The 19,351-nt window shown below is 42.6% G+C and overlaps 1 protein-coding gene across 1 annotated transcript in view; it reads left to right on the forward strand.

Annotated features, from left to right (window-relative positions):
- The first annotated feature begins 5,938 nt into the window (after positions 1 to 5,938).
- The window catches only part of LOC126470890 (translation initiation factor IF-2-like), a 174,091-nt gene continuing 160,678 nt past the window's right edge, over positions 5,939 to 19,351 (forward strand). The window contains exon 1 of the mRNA XM_050098914.1: positions 5,939 to 6,193. Within this exon, the coding sequence (XP_049954871.1) occupies positions 5,939 to 6,193 (255 nt within the window). The remainder of the gene's footprint in view (positions 6,194 to 19,351) is intronic.

The raw sequence follows: 19,351 nt of genomic DNA on the forward strand, positions 1-19,351 counted from the left end.
AGAGGTTGTTGAGAGTTTCAGAGGGAGCATTAGGAAAGCACTGACAGGAACGGGGGAAAGGAATACAGTAGAATAAAAGTGACTAGCTTTGAGCGATGAAATAGCGAAAAAGACGAGGCCAAGTAAAAACCCTTGGGTAACACAAGAGATACAGAATTTAACTGACAAAAGGAGAAAATATGAAAAGACAGTAAATGAAGCATGCGAAAGGAAATACAAACGTCTAAAAATGATATTGACAGGAAGTGGAGAATAAATAAGCAGGAATGGCTAGAGGACAAATGTAAAGATTTGGAAGCATGTATCACTATGGAAAAAATAGATACAACCTACAGAAAAATTACAGAGATCTTTGGAGGAAAGGGAACCACTTGTATGAATACCAAGAGCTCAGATGAAAAGCCAGTTACGAGCAAAGTAGGGAAAGCTGAAAGGTGAAAGGAATACATGGAGGGTCTATACAAGGGTGATGTACTTGAGGCCGGGTCTATACAAGGGTGATGTACTTGAGGCCATAATTATAGAAATGAAATACGACGTAGATGAAGATGAGATGGGAGATATGACACTGTGAGAAGAATTTTACAGAGCCCTGAGAGATCTAAGCCGAAACAAGGCCCCAGGAATAGATGACATTCCGTCAGAACTACTGATAGCCTTGGGAGTGGCAGCCATGACAAAACTCTTCTGTCTCGTGGGCAAGATGTATGAAACAGGCGAAATACCCTCAGATTTCAAAAGAATGTAATAATTCCAGCCGCGCGGAGTGGCCGTGCGGTTTGAAGCGCCATGTCACGGATTGCGCGGCCCCTCCCGCCGGAGGTTCGAGTCCTCCCTCGGGCATGGGTGTGTGTGTTGTTCTTAGCATAAGTTAGTTTAAATTAATTTAAGTAGTGTATAAGTCTAGGGACTGGTGACCTCAGCAGTTTGGTCCCTTAGGAATTAATAATAATAATAATAATAATAATAATAATAATAATAATAATTCCAATTATAAAGAAAGTTGGTGCTGACAGGGGTGAATTTTACCGAACTATCAGTTTAATAATACGTTGCTGCAAAATACTAACACGAATTGTCTACAGAAGAATGGAAGAACTGGAAGAAGTCGACCTCGAGGAAAACCAGTTTGGATTCCTGAGACATCTAGGAACATACTGACTCTACGACTTATGTAAGATAGGTTAAGGAAACGCAAACCTATGTTTATGGCATCTATAGATTTACGACTAGAGAAAGCTTTTAACAATGTTGACCAGCATACTCTCTTTGAAATTCTGAGGGTAGCAGGGGTAAAATATAAGAAGCGAAAGGCTATTTACAACTTGTACAGAAAAAAGAGGGCAGTTATAAGAGTCTAGGGGCATGAAATGGAGGCAGCAGTTGAAAATGGAGTGATCCAGGGTTGTAGCCTATCCCATATGTTATTCAATATGTACACTGAACAAGCGGCAAAGGAAACAAAAGAAAAATTTGGAGTTCAGGAAGAAGAAATAAAAACTTTGAGGTTTTCCGATGACATTGTAATTCTCTCTAGGTCAACAAAGGATTTGGAAGAGCAGTTGAACGGAATGGACAGGGTCTTGAAAGGAGGATACAAGATAATTATCAAGAAAAGCAAAACAAGGATAATGGAATGTAGTCGAATTAAATATGGTGATGCTGAGGGAATTAGATTAGGAAACGAGATACTTAAATTAGCAGATGAGTTTTGCCGCGTAGGATTAGCCGAGCGGTCTAGGGTGCTGCAGTCATGGACTGTGCGGCTGGTCCCGGCGGAGGTTCGAGTCCTCCCTCGGGCATGGGTGTGTGTGTTCGTCATTAGGACAATTTAGGCTAAGTAGTGTGTAAGCTTAGGGACTGATGACCTTAGCAGTTAAGTCCCATAAGATTTCACACACATTTGAACATTTGGAGATGAGTTTTGCTTTTTCGGCACTAAAATAACTGTAGTAGAGAGGATATAAAACGTAGGCTGGCAATGGCTAGAAAAACCTTTCTAACGAATACAAATTTAATAACATCGAATATAGATTTAAGTGTTACGAAGTATTTTCTCAAAGTATTTGTGTGGAGTGCAGCCATGTATGGATGTGAAACCCGGACGATAAACAGTTTAGACAAGAAGAAAAAAGAAGCTTTTCAGAAGTCGTGCTACGGAAGAATGCTGAAGCTCAGATCGGTAGATCACGTAAGTAATGAGGGGGTACTGAACAGAATTGTGGAGAAAAGAGGTTTGTGGCAGAAAGTGTCTAGAAGAAGAGATCGGTTGGTAGGACATATTCTGAGATATCAAGGGAACACCAGTTTAGTACTGGAGGTAAGTGTGGAAGGGGTAAAAAAGAGGGATACTAAGAGATGAATACAGCAAGCAGATTCAGAAGGATATACACTGAAGCGCCAAAGAAACTGTTATAGGCATGCGTATGCAAATACAGAGATATGTAAACAAGCAGAATACGGCGCTGCGGTCGGCAACGCCTATACAAGACAACAAATGTCTGGCACAATTGTTACATCGGCTACTGCTGCCACAATGGCAGGTTATCAAGGTTTAAGTGAGTTTGAACGTGGTGTTATAGTCGGCGCAGGAGCGATAGGACACAGCGTCTCCAAGGTAGCGATGAAATTGGGATTTTCCCATACGACCATTGCACGAGTGTACCGTGAATATCAGGAATCCCCTAAACTAGCAAATCTCCGACATCACTGCGGCAGGAGAAAGATCCTACTAGAACTGGTACAACGACAACTGAAGAGAATCGTTCAGCTTGACAGAAGTGCAACTCTTCCGCAAATTGCTGCAGATTTCAATGCTGGGCCATCAACAAGTGTTGGTTGGGTTGTTTGGGGAAGGAGACCAGACAGTGAGGTCATCAGTCTCATAGGATTAGGGAAGGATGGGGAAGGAAGTCGGCCGTGCCCTTTCAAAGGAACCATCCTGGCATTTGCCTGAAGCGATTTAGGGAAATCACGGAAAACCTAAATCAGGACGGCCGGACGCGGGATTGAACCGTCGTCCTCCCGAATGCGAGTCCAGTGTTCTAACCACTGCGCCACCTCGCTCGGTATCAACAAGTGTCAGCGAGCGAACCATTCAACGAAACATCATCGATATGAGCTTTACGCCTCGCCTGGGCCCGTCAACACCGACATTGGACTGTTGATGATTGGAAACACGTCGCGTGGTCGGACGAATTGTATCGAGCGGATGGAAGTGTACGGGTATGGAGACAGCCTCATGATTCCATGGATCCTGCATGCCAGTAGGGGTGTGTTCAAGCTGATGGAGGCTCTGTAATGGTGTGGGGCGTGTGCAGTGTGAGTGATATCGGACGTCTGGTGTGTCTAGATACGACTCTGACAGGTGACACGTACGAAAGCATTCTTTCTGATAACCTGCATCCATTCATGTCCATTGTGCATTCCGACGGACTTGGGCAATACCAGCAGGAAAATGCGACACCCCACACGTCCAGGACTGCTACAGAGTGCCTCGAGTAACAATCTTGTGAGTTTAAACGCTTCCGCTGGCCACCAGACTCTCCAGACATGAACATTATTGAACATATCTGGGATGCTTTGCAACGTGCTGTTCGGAAGAGGTCTCCACCCTCTCGTACTCTTACGGACTTATAGACAGCCCTGCAGGATTCTTGGTGTCAGTTCCCTCCAGCACTACTTCAGACATAAGTCGAGTCCATGCCACGTTGTTTTGCCGCACTTCTGCGTATTCACGGGGGCCCTACACGATATTAGGTACATGTACGAGTTTCTTCGGCTCTTCAGTATAGATTGCAGTAGTTACTGGAGATGAAGAGTCTTGCACAATATAGAGTAGCATGGACAGCTGCCTGAAACTAGTCTTTTGACTGAAGACCACGACAACAACACATTCTACTTAAATTAGCCTCAATCGACTTATCTTTTTCTCATGATGGTTTAATGCCATGTTCCATCTGTGCAAACTGAAGAAATAAATATTTTCCGAAATGAGTAAGCTACCCTCAAATTAAAAAACAAGAAAAGTGTTTTCTACAAGTGCTGTTTGTGGTATTTTCTACTCTTTGTTTCTCTGGACCGCTGATTACCTACAGATAATAAAATGCGGATAAGCTACCATGAATAGCATAGTGAATGCATTACTGAAGGCAAGATAGGCACGAAGCCCATACCTACCACAATAGTAGACGTTTATATGCCAACTAGCTGCACAGATAATAAGAGACTGAAACTTTACGTTAGAAAGAGAGTCCTAGAATAGTCCTTAATAGTTGTATGATCAAATTATTCTCTTTTATGAATAAAATAGTGACTTTTTATGACACTATACAGAATGAGGTCAGACAGAGAGAGACATTCAGGTACCCATATAGCCAGTAGTCACCTGGAACTGATGGCGAACTTAAGATTAAGTAATTACTCTTGAAAATTTACCTTCCATTATCGTGCGAGACGAGACTGCGTTTGAGATACTGGACTCATTTTCGGGAAAATGGGGCTTAAATAACGAGAATGTGGCTGATAAGGCAAAGAAGCAGTTTTGCTTCTGGTACACAGATGTGATCTACATGACTGAGATGTGAGGAATTATACAACGTAGCAGTCTCTAAATTACCTTGTTTCCAAAAGAAGAAGCTCTAATTATTTAGGATGATGCTGACGATATGTTGGTGTGGGCACACGGCAGCTACAGTAGGTGTTTAACGCCCAGTTATTCAGGAGTTCCAGCAACGAACTGGTAGATTACTTGCTATAATGATAGTACGCCCTGCATAACCCTGTCACCGTATTCACGCCAAGGAACATTGCTTTATATACATAATGTCAACAAAATGTACACATGGTGCAAGAAATCTCAACTAGCTCTTAATATACAGAAGTGGAAATGCGCGGTATCCTTTCACTACAGGTCTAATGAGTCACAAATGGAATCAGTCAGCATACAACTATTTCGGAGTAAAATCGCGGAGAGGTATGATGTAAGTAAGACACATTGTAGGACCTGATTCATTGCTAGGATAATGGGGAACTGCAGATTGTTAAGACTACTAAAGCATGTTGAACTAACAGGGTTTTTGAGCTTATACTAATAAGGACGATGCTAATGGTCACAGGCTTTTCTGACTGGCGAGAAAGTCTACCAGAAGTGCTAAAAAATTGCAACTTGAAACACGCCGTACATACCGCGAGCTCCTGCTTAGAAAACTTCAAGAACGTTCTTTCACGGTCGAAGCTACGAATATTCTTCTGCAGTCTACATTTCTATCCTACAGGGATCGTGCAGATAAAGTCAAGGAAATAACTAAAAATGGTTCAAATGGCTCTGAGCACTATGGGAGTTAACTTCTGAGGTCATCAGTCCCCTACAACTTTTGAACGGCTTAAACCTAACTAACCTAAGGACATCACACGCATCCATGCCCGAGGCAGGATTCGAACCTGCGACCGTAGCGGTCGGCCACCCCGGCCGGCTAAGGAAATAACTGCTCTCAAAAAGAAGTACAAGCAATTTATTCCCCACACTTCAACTGTGAATAAGCTGGAAGTGATTTGCAGATTATCGATGTAGGCGTAGATGTAAACCTGGATTACATTGCTCTGTACACTGTCGTTAGTGAACCGCCATGGAATACACTCAGTTCTCCTGCAGTACGCAGTAAATGACATCGTAGAATCGGGAGATGCACGTCCATGCAGATTAATTCGAGCTACTAGTGCTCTATAGACTTCCCACTGTACTCACGTTAAGCGATGTTCCACTGTGATATTTTGTATGGGTTGTGTGTGACTGTGTGTTTTGAAATGTCATATTTTAAGGTGACCCTTCATGCGAGCAGCAGGCTGCCTCTTTTCCCAGATTTTAATTTTCAGTAACTGGTTTTCCTGCGCGACGGCAGTTTGAGGCAAGTGAACTCTGAAATTCTGTGAGCGCCGCATGGTGGACTGTCAGCTTGACACTGATTTAGAGCCAGACTGTCTCGATGCTGCTGCCGCCCCATCCCCTCCGCCTCCCCCACCCGCCCTCACCCTCACCCCCACCCCTGACAGGAGACGGATGGTGGGGGAAGTAGTGAAGTCTCGGGTTCGATGGGGCGGCGGGCAGAGCCGAGCGCGGCCGAAGCGGTGCGGCTGGCAGTCGGCCGGCGTGCACCACATGGCTGCTGGCGCCCGACCCGGACCGTTGCCAACGGTGAGTCCGCTACCCCTGCTCAGCTACCCTGCTGCACTTTCGCGCTGGACACAGCTTGTAGCGCTCCCATCTTGAGATATCAGACTCATAAAAAGTTTTTTCTCTTCTGCGTTACATTTTTGAGATGTTACGTAACATAACCGTTTCCTATTGACGGACCTATAATTATTCAACACGACTGATGCATTCCTCAAACAAAATTACTTTAACCAGTAATTAGCAAATTTTTAATTTCACAACAGAGCTGAGAAACTGATACGTTTTAACTCATTGTGGAAATTATCAATTCAGTCCATTTCGGATACGGCTTAAGTAGAGTCTTGCCGCTAGTAAAGTTGTCATTGTTGACATTTAACGAAAAATAAATTTCAAGTTATTATACAGCTTAATGACTATCGAAAGAAGAGAAAAAACTTTATTAACTATAAAATATTGTTATAGTTGAACATTTCAGTTCGAGTCATCTTCGGCGCTGTGAAGTGGAGATAATGACATTTATAATGATATAATCAATCTAACTAACGTGACCGAAACATTATATTAACAAATTAAACAATATTTGAACCAAAGCTCGATTTGTTCTGTCAGTAGTAAAATACCACTCACGATCTCAATTTTCCTTTTAATAGAAACAGAAACACTTGTTCATTGTCACCCACAGTCGTTAAGAGAAAAACATAAATAGCTTTTCTTTCGAATGCAAATTAAAGTCTTCTAAAAATAAAAAAGAAGAACTGCACGTTACTATTAACAACTAATTTCACTGTTGGCCTATACACTATCGAGCTCAGTCTGATGTTCCACACACGTTAAGGACGAAATTTTAGAGTTTTTTGGGTACAGTGTGACTAGTTGATTTGATGCTCTTGTTGCTCTTATTTCCATCATGGATAAGTTTCCATAACTGGTCAACATTTCCGTGCTGACTCTATAATTATTGTAGTCACTTCCGTTGTTGAAGCCGCAGATAGTGCTAACAACTTAATGTGCCCAAAATCATTCGCTTTTGTGGCTTATTGGTAGCTATTTGGTGTGTTACGTTACCCAATCACCCAGGTAAGAAACTTATACCATTTGGAATATTGTACAACTTTTGTATTTGCGACGAATCCACGAATCTGGATCTAAAACTAACTTCACTAAGGAAACGCAGCACTGAGATAGTCCTGATATCCCTCAGCGTAACTTGTGATTGTTTTGTCATGATGATGTTGTGATGCAACAGCGTTGTACCTGTTAGGTGTGTTGCCATATTTCATCAAAACACAGATATGTGTGCATGAAAAAATAGTTACTGAAATTGAAAGTACAAATGTGAGAGTGTGATTTATTTATGGATGATATTGTTGTTTGCTGAGCAAAACCTTGGGAACATACGCTTCATTACGAGTGCACTGGGAGATTTTGAACCTGTGATAAATACCAGATTTTTGGAGACCTTCTTTCAAAGTAGAGCATTTTCGGAAACTAATTACATAAAATGATTAAATTGACACGCTATATTTTATGAAAATATTTATCATGAAGTGCAAACTCCACAGAATATTGAATGAAGTAACAGATATTGAGAAAAATACCTATATAAATTTTAATGGTTTAACGTAATCTTGCTCTGCCATGCTTTCATCATGTTATTTCTTAAGACTGGAAGTTTACAAGCGATTTCGAGGAAAATTTTTGAGGTAGTTACTCTCTACAATCACAGCCTTTTTCTTTATATGGTTACCAAAAAGGCAAACTGATCTGGTTACACGGATATCTTTCTTTTGCCGTTAATTTCTCGTAAATTGGAGTAATTCAGTCGTGCGCCCATACTCTATTGCGCAGGGAGTTTTTTACCCGCGCGAAACATTTTTTTCTGACACCACAGTTCTAGAAACGTAAATTAATGAAGATTCATATTATTTGTAGTATCTTTCCTGTGGATGAAGCACCAGGGAATCACACGGATGGCACATACGTAATGCCACTATACTAACCGGTAAAAATGGTAATTCTAGCAGCCTTTATTTGAAGGATATCTCTGGTTGAACGGCTTGAGACCATTTAGGCTCACATTCGGCGAATGTGCAGCGTCCGTCTGAAGATCGCATCATACAATTTGACGTCCTAGAGCTAACTGTAAAGCTTGGGAACCAGTGTTTTCTCATAGATTCTTCGCGCTACTTCATACGTGTGTGTGAAATCTTATGGGACTTAACTGCTAAGGTCATCAGTCTCTAAGCTTACACACTACTTAACCTAAATTATCCTAAGGACAAACACAGACACCCACGCCCGAGGGAGGACTCGAACCTCCACCAGGACCAGCCGCACAGTTCATGACTACTTCATACGTATCTCATTTAATTTAAAGTGGCATTCGCTGCTGATTTGGCATAGTAAACTTTGTAATAGCAAGTGAAGACCCAGTTTCTTTATTTTTCTACTTTGTAACTAGGAACTGTAGACGAATATTTGTATCAACGCAATTTAAAACGCCAGACGGGTTTCACCTTGAACATCTGATGCCGTCAGACTATTTTATACAAGCATTCTGCCTGAATTCTGATTTGGTCCTCAACTTCTACTTTCCCTCTTTCTTAATACACGTAGTGTATTTGGAAACATCTTTTGTTCAAAATCAAATGGCTCCCAGCACTATGAGACTTAACATCTGAGATCATCAGTCCCCAAGACTTAGAATTAATTAAACCTCACTAACCTAAGGACATCACACACATCCATGCCCGAGGCAGGATTCGAACCTGCGACCGTAGCAGCAGCGCCGTTCCGGACTGAAGCACCTAGAACCGCTCGGCCACAGCGGCCGGCGAACATCTTTTGTAATCAGGTATTATATGTCATGTGCTACTGAAGGTTTGGAACCTGTACTGTCACAAAAGTACAGTTATTTGCAAAAGCTGTAGTACACCGAACTAGTGAAGACGTTATACTGAAAGATAGTGCAGAGACTGAGCATGAAATTAAGTGCTTTTTAGATCACGAGAAAAATAATTCTATATCTAAATCATGGAGGTTCTCACGCTTAGGAACGACGTTGAAAGCCTTACTAGGATACTTCACTCTGAAGCAACAGTTTGTAGAGTGGCTAGACGGGAAACTTGTTCGGCATATTTTTAGCGATGAAATCATTGAAAACGACGTAGTATAGAGAATGAGAAGTATTTTCTACACACAGAAGATCTGCAAACAATTCCCGGAAAACGAGTACGGTAGACTGCATCTGTAGGTAGACTGCTGAAGTAAGGCTGTGGCTCAGGCAAGATGGCGGTTACAGTGAAGAGCACCTACGGAGGCGGTTAGATGATGCCATCAGCGTAGAGGGAGGGAGGGAGGGAGGGAGGGAGGGAGGGAGGGAGAGAGAGAGAGAGAGAGAGTGAGAGTGAGAGAGAGAGAGAGAGAGAGAAAGAGAAAGAGAGAGAGATCTTTGATCTCTGTCTTTATCCCACACCAAAACCTGCAATTATTTCCTATCCTAGTAACTGACAATGTTGGGACACAATCCACCTTCGGGCACTGCTCTGGCATTCTCATTAAAAATTTACTTCAAAGGAACGCTATTACTCACGATTATTCGTTTAATATTTATTTCCTTTTTTGCGTCACCTGTAATGAGCACTGTGGTGGCAGTATAGCCATAATCGTACATGCACTAACAAGTAAATCTTCACTCAGTGTTCAACACACCCTCTGAAGCACTCACCAGGCACAACAGACAGAATGGTGTAATTGGCTGTTGGCGCATCAAGTGGTACTCTCTCTATTCATATTGCACATGACCCCACCGTACATCTTGTTGGCTTCACAACACTCCAGTAACATGCTGCATAATGGGACGAATATTCCGCCCTGTGGCCTACGTCACAGAGTTGTCAATGTGCACTTATGATGGGAGAATATCCGTAATTATATTCTAACCCTCAGCCCCACTCCCACCCCCAGTCCTGTCTACATCAATTATATCACTACTGATTATGTACGCTAAATTCGTGGACGCGCTTGACGCAGTATTGATTAGTTCCTTCCACCATCCTTTCACTGCCATAAAAAAACAAGCACAATCACTCTTTTACGTCAATGACTCTATATCAATACTTATCTGACAATAAATATGCAGATCGAACTCATACAAATGGAAATCATAACTATGTTATTGACTTTACGGATGCTCGTAGCGAAGCCAAATAAAATCCATTAGCTTGTCTAATAATTCATGTGGGACTGCTCCGGTCGCAGGTTCGAATCCTGCCTCGGGCATGGATGTGTGTGATGTCCTTAGGTTAGTTAGGTTTAAGTAGTTCTCAGTTCTAGGGGACTGATGACCTAAGATGTTAAGTCCCATAGTGCTCAGAGCCATTTGAACCATTAATAATTCATCACAAACAGTTCGACTCAGCTTTTAAGTTAACGAATTTGCGTTAATATTCCAGATAAATCTTTTACTCCGCAGCGCTGCGTTCGCTGTTTTGAAACCTCCTGGCAGGTTAAAACTGCCTGCAGGACCGGGAATCTAACACAGAAACTTAAACGTCGCGGGAAATGCTCTTACCGACTCAAATACCTAGGTACGACACCCGAACCATCCTCACAGCTTCAGTTCTGCCAGTAGCTCTCGCCTACTTTTTTTCCCCCCAATATTTTGATTGGTTGGTTGACTCGCGGGAGGGGACAAGACAGCGAAGTCATCGTTCCCATCGGGTTAGGGAAGGATGGGTAAGGAAGTCGGCCGTGCCCTTAGAAAGAAACCATCCCGAAATTTGCCTGAAGCGATTAGGAAAATCTCGGAAAACATAATAAATCAGGATGGCCGGACTCGGGACTGAACCGTCGTCCTCCCAAATAGGAGTCCAGTGTGTTAACCGCTGCGCCATCTCGCACGGTAATATTTGAGCTTTTGGTTTCATGAGCATATAAATAACCATAGTTTAAACACATCAGTAACAACTATCAGTTTTGGTTATTATCTACGTATAAATTTCATTCCAGTTAAAGCAAAAGAAGCGTACATTTTACAAAACTGGTATGTATACACTACGCTTATCTAAGTGTGAAGTGTAACTTAGTGTCAGTTGCACCAAAAGGTGTGCTATTTTAACTGACACCAAAAGGTGTGCTATTTTAACTAACTAATTGTGTACAAATACACGTCACTTAAATGTTCGATTTGTCTTATCATGTATTGCGTAACTGGGGTCCGTCCTCCAGGCAATGCAGTTCTTCGTTTCTGCTCTGCTCCCTCGGAGCGGTCGCTATCGCCTATAGTCGTGTGTTGTCGACCTACTCCTCTCTGCCATACTCTTAGGATGTAGATTTTGATGTGGCTAATTATATAGAAACTCCTAATTCCTTGACAGTGGGGATATGAATATATACACGCTAACGTCTGTTGTTGCCAAAAGAGCAGTAACGCAGTGGGGGTCATTGTACCCTATAGCATTCAGCTGGTTTAGTGTCCCATCTACCCTGTCTGTCGTTTCGGGACATCCTGTTATATGGTTCATGTCTTGTTGTCGATCAGTCCCAGGCGATGCAAATGTTTTTTAAAACGGCCGTGATTGAATTTGATTCGGGCAATGGCTGTATAAAACCTCTTGACACCGCGTGCTTCAGATACCAATACGTTGAGGGGATAACAGAGTGTCATGTGATGTTTCATTTGTCATTGGCTCGTCTGCTCCATTCCTTATCCCACCTCATACACATCGTCCCTCTAAGTCCTTGTATGAAATCCGTATGCGAGTCCTTCGCATGTTATGGAGTTCCTGAACCTGCTCTTTGTTTAGCCAGTTGATCGACCTGTTCGTTGCCGCGGATGCCGATGTGGCCTTTGACCCAGATTAGTGTTACTTTTTTTTGCTGATTTTGTAGCTTACTGACTTGCTGCATAATTTCATTGACTACTTGGTTACTGCGTCACTCTGTAAAATGGTTTTCCAAGATATTCTCTCCTGCTCGGACATCGGTTTCAGACAATAAATTTGCCGCCAGTGCAGTTTTCTGCGTAGTTAAGTGCTTCTAAAATGGCTACTAGCTCTGCCGTAATAATAGAAATTTCCTGAGATAATTTATAACATCCACAAGCTTGTGTTGTCAGGTCTATGGATGCACATCCGGTGCCATTTGCACTTTTGGTACCGTGTGTATATAGTATTTTGGCGCCCATCATGTGTCCTAAGACTTGGTATACACTATCACATGCTCTGAAGGGTTATCCTAGTTATCTTTCAAACTGTTCGCTTTGATCTGAGAGAGGGATGTAAGATAACAGTTGTCTTAACAGTGTGGAGCTGCAGCGCGCACCACTTTGTGCTGGAGTTCTTCTATTTCAAAATAATCTAGAACAAATGACTGGCCACGCGGGGTAGCCTTGCGGTCTAGGGCGTCATGTCACGGTTCGCGCCGGTCCCCCGTCGGAGGTTCGAGTCCTCCTTCGGGCATGGGTGTGTGTGTTGTCCTTAGCGCAAGTTAGTTTATGTAGTGTGTAAGCCTAGGGACCGATGACCTCAGTAGTTTTGTCCCATAGTCCTTACCACAAATTTCCAACAAGTGACTGTTTTGTTTGTTGATCCAATAGCGGTTGGTAAAACAGTCGACAGCCACCGTCCGGGTGTACATGAAATGTATTCGCCCTGCGAACACGAACAACCATCAGCTGTATAGGGGAATGACAAAAATGAAAATGTTTGCCACACTGGGACTCGAACACAGATATCCCGCTTTACGCGAATTGTTTCCCTAACAGCTTTGGTCATGTATGCACGACCCAGAATCACAGCGAAACCTCCATATGTCGTCGTTTCTTCGTCACAACCTGTACTCGTACACACATATGTAATTCTCGTACATGCTTGTATGTCCGAAGCAACACTGCATCGTTCTTCCTAACAACACAGGCTCTGCAATATCGTGTCTATCCGCCAATACCAGGCAGTGAATTTCGCTTAAAATGTCCTCCCCTGTAAGGAAATTACGTAATGTGTGAACGAGTACAGATTGTTGTTGTTGTTGTGGTCTTCAGTCCTGAGACTGGTTTGATGCAGCTCTCCATGCTACTCTATCCTGTGCAAGCTTCTTCATCTCCCAGTACCTACTGCAACCTACATCATTCTGAATCTGCTTAGTGTATTCATCTCTTGGTCTCCCTCTACGATTTTTACCCTCCACGCTACCCTCCAATACTAAATTGGTGATCCCTTGATGCCTGAGAAAATGTCCTACCAACCGATCCCTTCCTCTGGTCAAGTTGTGCCACAAACTTCTCCCCAATCCTATTCAATATTTCCTCATTAGTTATGTGATCTATCCATCTAATCTTCAGCATTCTTCTGTAGCACCACATTTCGAAAGCTTCTATTCTCTTCTTGTCCAAACTATTTATCGTCCATGTTTCACTTTCATACATGGCTACACTCCATACAAATACTTTCAGAAATGACTTCCTGACTCTTAAATCTATACTGGATGTTAACAAATTTCTCTTCTTCAGAAACGTTTTCCTTGCCATTGCCAGTCTACATTTTATATCCTCTCTACTTCGACCATCATCAGTTATTTTGCTCCCCAAATAGCAGAACTCCTTTACTACTTTAAGTGTCTCATTTCCTAATCTAACTCCCTCAGAATCACCCGACTTAATTCGACTACATTTCGTTATCCTCGTTTGGCTTTTGTTGATGTTCACCTTATATCCTCCTTTCAAGACACTGTCCATTCCATTCAACTGCCCTTCCAAGTCCTTTGCTGTCTCTGACAGAATTACAATGTCATCGGCGAACCTCAAAGATTTTATTTCTTCTCCATGGATTTTAATACCTACTCCGAATTTTTCTTTTGTTTCCTTTACTGCTTGCTCAATATACAGATTGAATAACATCGGGGAGAGGCTACAACCCTGTCTTACTCCCTTCCCAACCACTGCTTCCCTATCATGTCCCTCGACTCTTACAACTGCCGTCTGGTTTCTGTACAAATTGTAAATAGCCTTTCGCTCCCTGTATTTTACCCCTGCCACCTTTAGAATTTGAAAGAAAGTATTCCAGTCAACATTGTCAAAAGCTTTCTCTAAGTCTACAAATGGTAGAAACGTAGGTTTGCCTTTCCTTAATCTTTCTTCTAAGATAAGTCGTAAGGTCAGTATTGACTCACGTGTTCCAGTGTTTCTACGGAATTCAAACTGATCTTCCCCGAGGTCGGCTTCTACTAGTTTTTCCATTCGTCTGTAAAGAATTCGTGTTAGTATTTTGCAGCTGTGGCTTATTAAACTGATTGTTCGGCGATTTTCACATCTGTCAACACCTGATTTCTTTGGGATTGGAATTATTATATTCTTCTTGAAGTCTGAGGGTATTTCACCTGTTTCATATATCTTTATCACCAGATGGTAGAGTTTTGACAGGACTGGCACTCCTAAGGCCGTCAGTAGCTCCAATGGAATCTTGTCTACTCCGGGGGCCTTGTTCCGACTCAGGTCTTTCAGTGCTCTGTCAAACTCTTCACGCAGTATCATATCTCCCATTTCATCTTCATCTACATCCTCTCCCATTTCCATAATATTGTCCTCAAGTACTTCGCCCTTGTATAGACCCTCTATATACTCCTTCCACCTTTCTGCTTTCCCTTCTTTGCTTAGAACTGTGTTTCCATCTGAGCTCTTGGTGTTCATACAAGTGGTTCTCTTATCTCCAAGTCTCTTTAATTTTCCTGTAGGCAGTATCTATCTTACCCCTTGTGAGACAAGCCTCTACATCCTTACATTTGTCCTCTAGCCATCCCTGCTTAGCCATTTTGCACTTCCTGTCGATCTCATTTTTGAGACGTTTGTACTCCTTTTTGCCTGCTTCATTTACTGCATTTGTATATCTTCTCCTTTCATCAATTAAATTCAATATTTCTTCTGTTTCCCAAGGATTTCCACTAGCCCTCGTCTTTTTACCTACTTGATCCTCTGCTGCCTTCACTACTTCATCCCTCAAAGCTACCCATTCTTCTTCTACTGTATTTCTTTCCCCCATTCCTGTCAATTGTTCCCTTATGCTCTCCCTGAAACTCTGTACAACCTCTGGTTCTTTCAGTTTATCCAGGTCCCATCTCCTTAAATTCCCACCTTTTTGCAGTTTCTTCAGTTTTAATCTACAGGTCATAACCAATAGATTGTGGTCAGAGTCCACATCTGCCCCTGGATATGTCTTATAATTTAAAACCTGGTTCCTAAATCTCTGTCTTACCATTATATAATCTATCTGATACCTTTTAGTATCTCCAGGGTTCTTCCATGTATACAACCTTCTTTCATGATTCTTAAACCAAATGTTAGCTATGATTATGTTGTGCTCTGTGCAAAATTCTACCAGGCGGCTTCCTCTTTCATTTCTTAGCCCCAATCCATATTCACCTACTACGTTTCCTTCTCTCCCTTTTCCTACACTCGAATTCCAGTCACCCATGACTATTAAATTTTCGTCTCCCTTCACTATCTGAATAATTTCTTTTATCTCATACATTTCTTCAATTTCTTCGTCATCTGCGGAGCTAGTTGGCATATAAACTTGTACTACTGTAGTAGGTGTGGGCTTCGTATCTATCTTGGCCACAACAATGCGCTCGCTGTGCTGTTTGTAGTAGCTTACCCGCATTCCTATTTTCCTATTCATTATTAAACCTACTCCTGCACTACCCCTATTTGATTTTGTGTTTGCCGGCCGGAGTGGCCGAGCGGTTAAAGGCGCTACAGTCTGGAACCGTACGACCACTACGGTCGCAGGTTCGAATCCTGCCTCGGGCATGGATGTGTGTAATGTCCTTAGGTTAGTTAGGTTTAAGTAGTTCTAAGTTCTAGGGGACTTATGACCACAGCAGTTGAGTCCCATAGTGCTCAGAGCCATTTGAACCATTTGATTTTGTGTTTATAACCCTGTAGTCACCTGACCAGAAGTCTTGTTCCTCCTGCCACCGAACTTCACTGATTCCCACTATATCTAACTTTAACCTATCCATTTCCCTTTTTAAATTTTCTAACCTACCTGCCCGATTAAGGGATCTGACATTCCACGCTCCGATGCGTAGAACGCCAGTTTTCTTTCTCCTGATAACGACATCCTCTTGAGTAGTCCCCGCCCGGAGATCCGAATGGGGGACTATTTTACCTCCGGAATACTTTACCCAAGTGGACGCCATCATCATTTAATCGTACAGTAAAGCTGCATGCCCTCGGGAAAAATTACGGCTGTAGTTTCCCCTTGCTTTCAGCCGTTCGCAGTACCAGCACAGCAAGGCCGTTTTGGTTATTGTTACAAGGCCAGATCAGTCAATCATCCAGACTGTTGCCCCTGCAACTACTGAGAAGGCTGCTGCCCCTCTTCAGGAACTACACGTTTGTCTGGCCTCTCAACAGATACCCCTCCGTTGTGGTTGTACCTACGGCACGGCTATCTGTATCGCTGAGGCACGCAAGCCTCCCCACCAACGGCAAGGTCTATGGTTCATGGGGGGGAGTACAGATTGTGACGCAGGGATAACGACATATGGAAATTTGGGTCTGGCAGTGGGTAACGCACTGACAGCCACCCTGTCCACACGGGATCGTTTTTCTTAATAACACGGGCACTGCGATATCGTACTGTCCTGATATTCTGCTTAACCAACGATCTTGTGAACTGGCTACTGTCCAAGCTTCAAGAAAGCTCAAGATCTGCTGCTGGCCTAGCACTCCTGGAAGACAGGACGTGGCGATGGATTGGCTTACCTGCGGCCTGCACATTGTTAACCAGAATGAATCTTTTACTCTGTAACGTCTTGTGCGCTGATTTGAAGCCTGCTCACAGAACAAAACTGTGTGGCGGACCGGGCACTCAGGCTGAAGGTAAGCCATTTCTCCACAATATCATTTCCGTCCCGGTTGTTCATCCTGTGTTCCTAGGCGATGTTTGGCGTGCGTTTGATCCCTCGGAACTGACTGACCCCGAGTGTCACACATCCATGCCTTGTGGCACCTGATGATGGAACTTTAAGCTTCCGAAACCGGTCGTTCATGAGGAAGACAAATAAGTTACAACTGAACTTCATTTTTATTCCATCAATATTTTCCTCAACTGCGGATGTTCGTATGATCTTTTAGAAAGGATACACTAGGTGTAAAAAATAAAACTGACCAGGAAATATTGACAGTTAGACCGATGCAAGGTTGAATCATGTTAGTGGACGTCACAGAGAGCCCCCGCTGACGTCAACACAATGCTGTGATCGATTTGTCAGGATGTGAGACACGGGTAGGAGCTCTGCCTGAGGCATAATAGCAGTAGTGTTTTCCATGCTCTGTTGTAGCTCTTCCAGATTATGAGGATTATTTGTGTACATCTGACCCCTCAATTTGCTCCACATGACAAAAACACATGCAGAGAGATCAGACGACAGAGATGGCGAGGAGATTGTAGTGTCACCGCTGATTGTGACAAGATTATCAAGACAAGGTGTGCTGTTCCTTCCTCTTGATGAAAATATCCACACAGTTGTTCATTTTTGAGTTGATCCAGATATGGCTTAAACAGTTTCTCGGCATACCAGTTAGCATTAACAGTTTGGTGAAAGTTTCGCGTTACGACGCGGAAACCAGACGATGCGCACCAAACACCGATCTTGAGATAATGCGACGGTTCTTCGGAGTAATGATGGAGATTTTGTGATTCATAATGACACATGTTCTTTTATTTCGCATACTCCGAAAGACTGAGCCAAACCTCATCTGAAGAAGTGAAAAACTGAGGATCCAAAAATCCTGATTCCACTTCACTTAGAAACCACCGGCAGAACTCAACACATGAAAGTTCGTCTGCACGCTTTAACTCATGAACGGCAGTAAATTTGTCGTCATGCAGATTCAGATCCTTTTTCATAATGTTTCTACACGACCATCTCTTAATTCACTTGCACAGATAAACGACATTGAGCTTTTGTCAGGCATTGTTCCAGGCTTTCCTTCACTCGTGCAATGTTTCCTGGTGTTCGAACTCTTTTCGGATAATTACGATTTTTATTCGCGGAGTTGAGCATTGCAGACTTTCTTTCAGGTTTTGCCAAAGCTCTTCAAGCATTAAACTCTTGCGCAAACAGCTTCGCAAAAAGTTTTCACGAATTGTGCTCCGCATAACACTCGACAATTAATAGGCGCTGTTTTATCGTGAGCACCATTTTGTGTTGCTCCTCTCACTCACCCAAACGAAATGACGCTGAAACAGAGCATGCGGGAGGCATGTGACAATAACCGACTGGTGCATCGGCTTTATGGTTTCCAGCATTTTTTGTGACAGCCAGTTTACTTGTTCGTTAAAAACGGTCAGTTTCACATCAGCATTATAAATACCTGGGGATCCGTGCGAAACTTCCGCACTTTTCTAGTTTTTAATAATGACAGCAACTGAAATAAGTGTAGTCGTTGTAGTAAGAGTAGTTGTGGGAATGAAGAAAAAACAACCTTAAGAATGAACCGAACAACGTGAAATAATAATCATGAAACTATGATACATCCTCGTATATGTATTGTCATGCATTCGGAATGTTTGTCTCGACTTGTACGAAGGGGCAGATATCAGGGACTGTCAGTGGGGCCACATACCTATAACTTTAACTCGACAAACATATGCAGTAACAGTAAGCACATTAGGCTGTTGCAGCAATAAGTAAATCACAATTTAAGGCGACGATGACAAATATTTTCGTCGTTTCGGGAAGTGTATTCGTTTAGAAAAGGCAACTCGTATGACGGGTAGAGATAATGGACCTCCGCAGCGGTCATGGTTATTATCTATGACAATGCTGTATGCAAATTATCCAATTAATAACTACTTTAAAAAGAAGTAATATAGTATTTTTAATACGGTAATATGGAAAAGGAGTCTCTTAGTCATCATTAATAAGTTAGCTTCGTAAAACATAGTTATGAAGCTGGACATCCACGATACCCTTTAGCCTATGATAGTTAAAAGTCCCTTACATGTTAAAATTTTCCACAAACAGTTTTAGCGCAAAATCGGTATTCAATGTCAGAAACTGGACCTTTCTAATGACACCTTATACATCCCTGTACGATTAGAATGTGTTGAGAAAAAGTGATGTTGACTTGTGAAATAATAAATGTGATTTCCCGGTCCAGTTTTAGCTTGC

The sequence above is a fragment of the Schistocerca serialis genome, chromosome 3 (genome assembly GCF_023864345.2).
Source record: "Schistocerca serialis cubense isolate TAMUIC-IGC-003099 chromosome 3, iqSchSeri2.2, whole genome shotgun sequence".
Lineage (NCBI taxonomy): Eukaryota > Metazoa > Arthropoda > Insecta > Orthoptera > Acrididae > Schistocerca > Schistocerca serialis.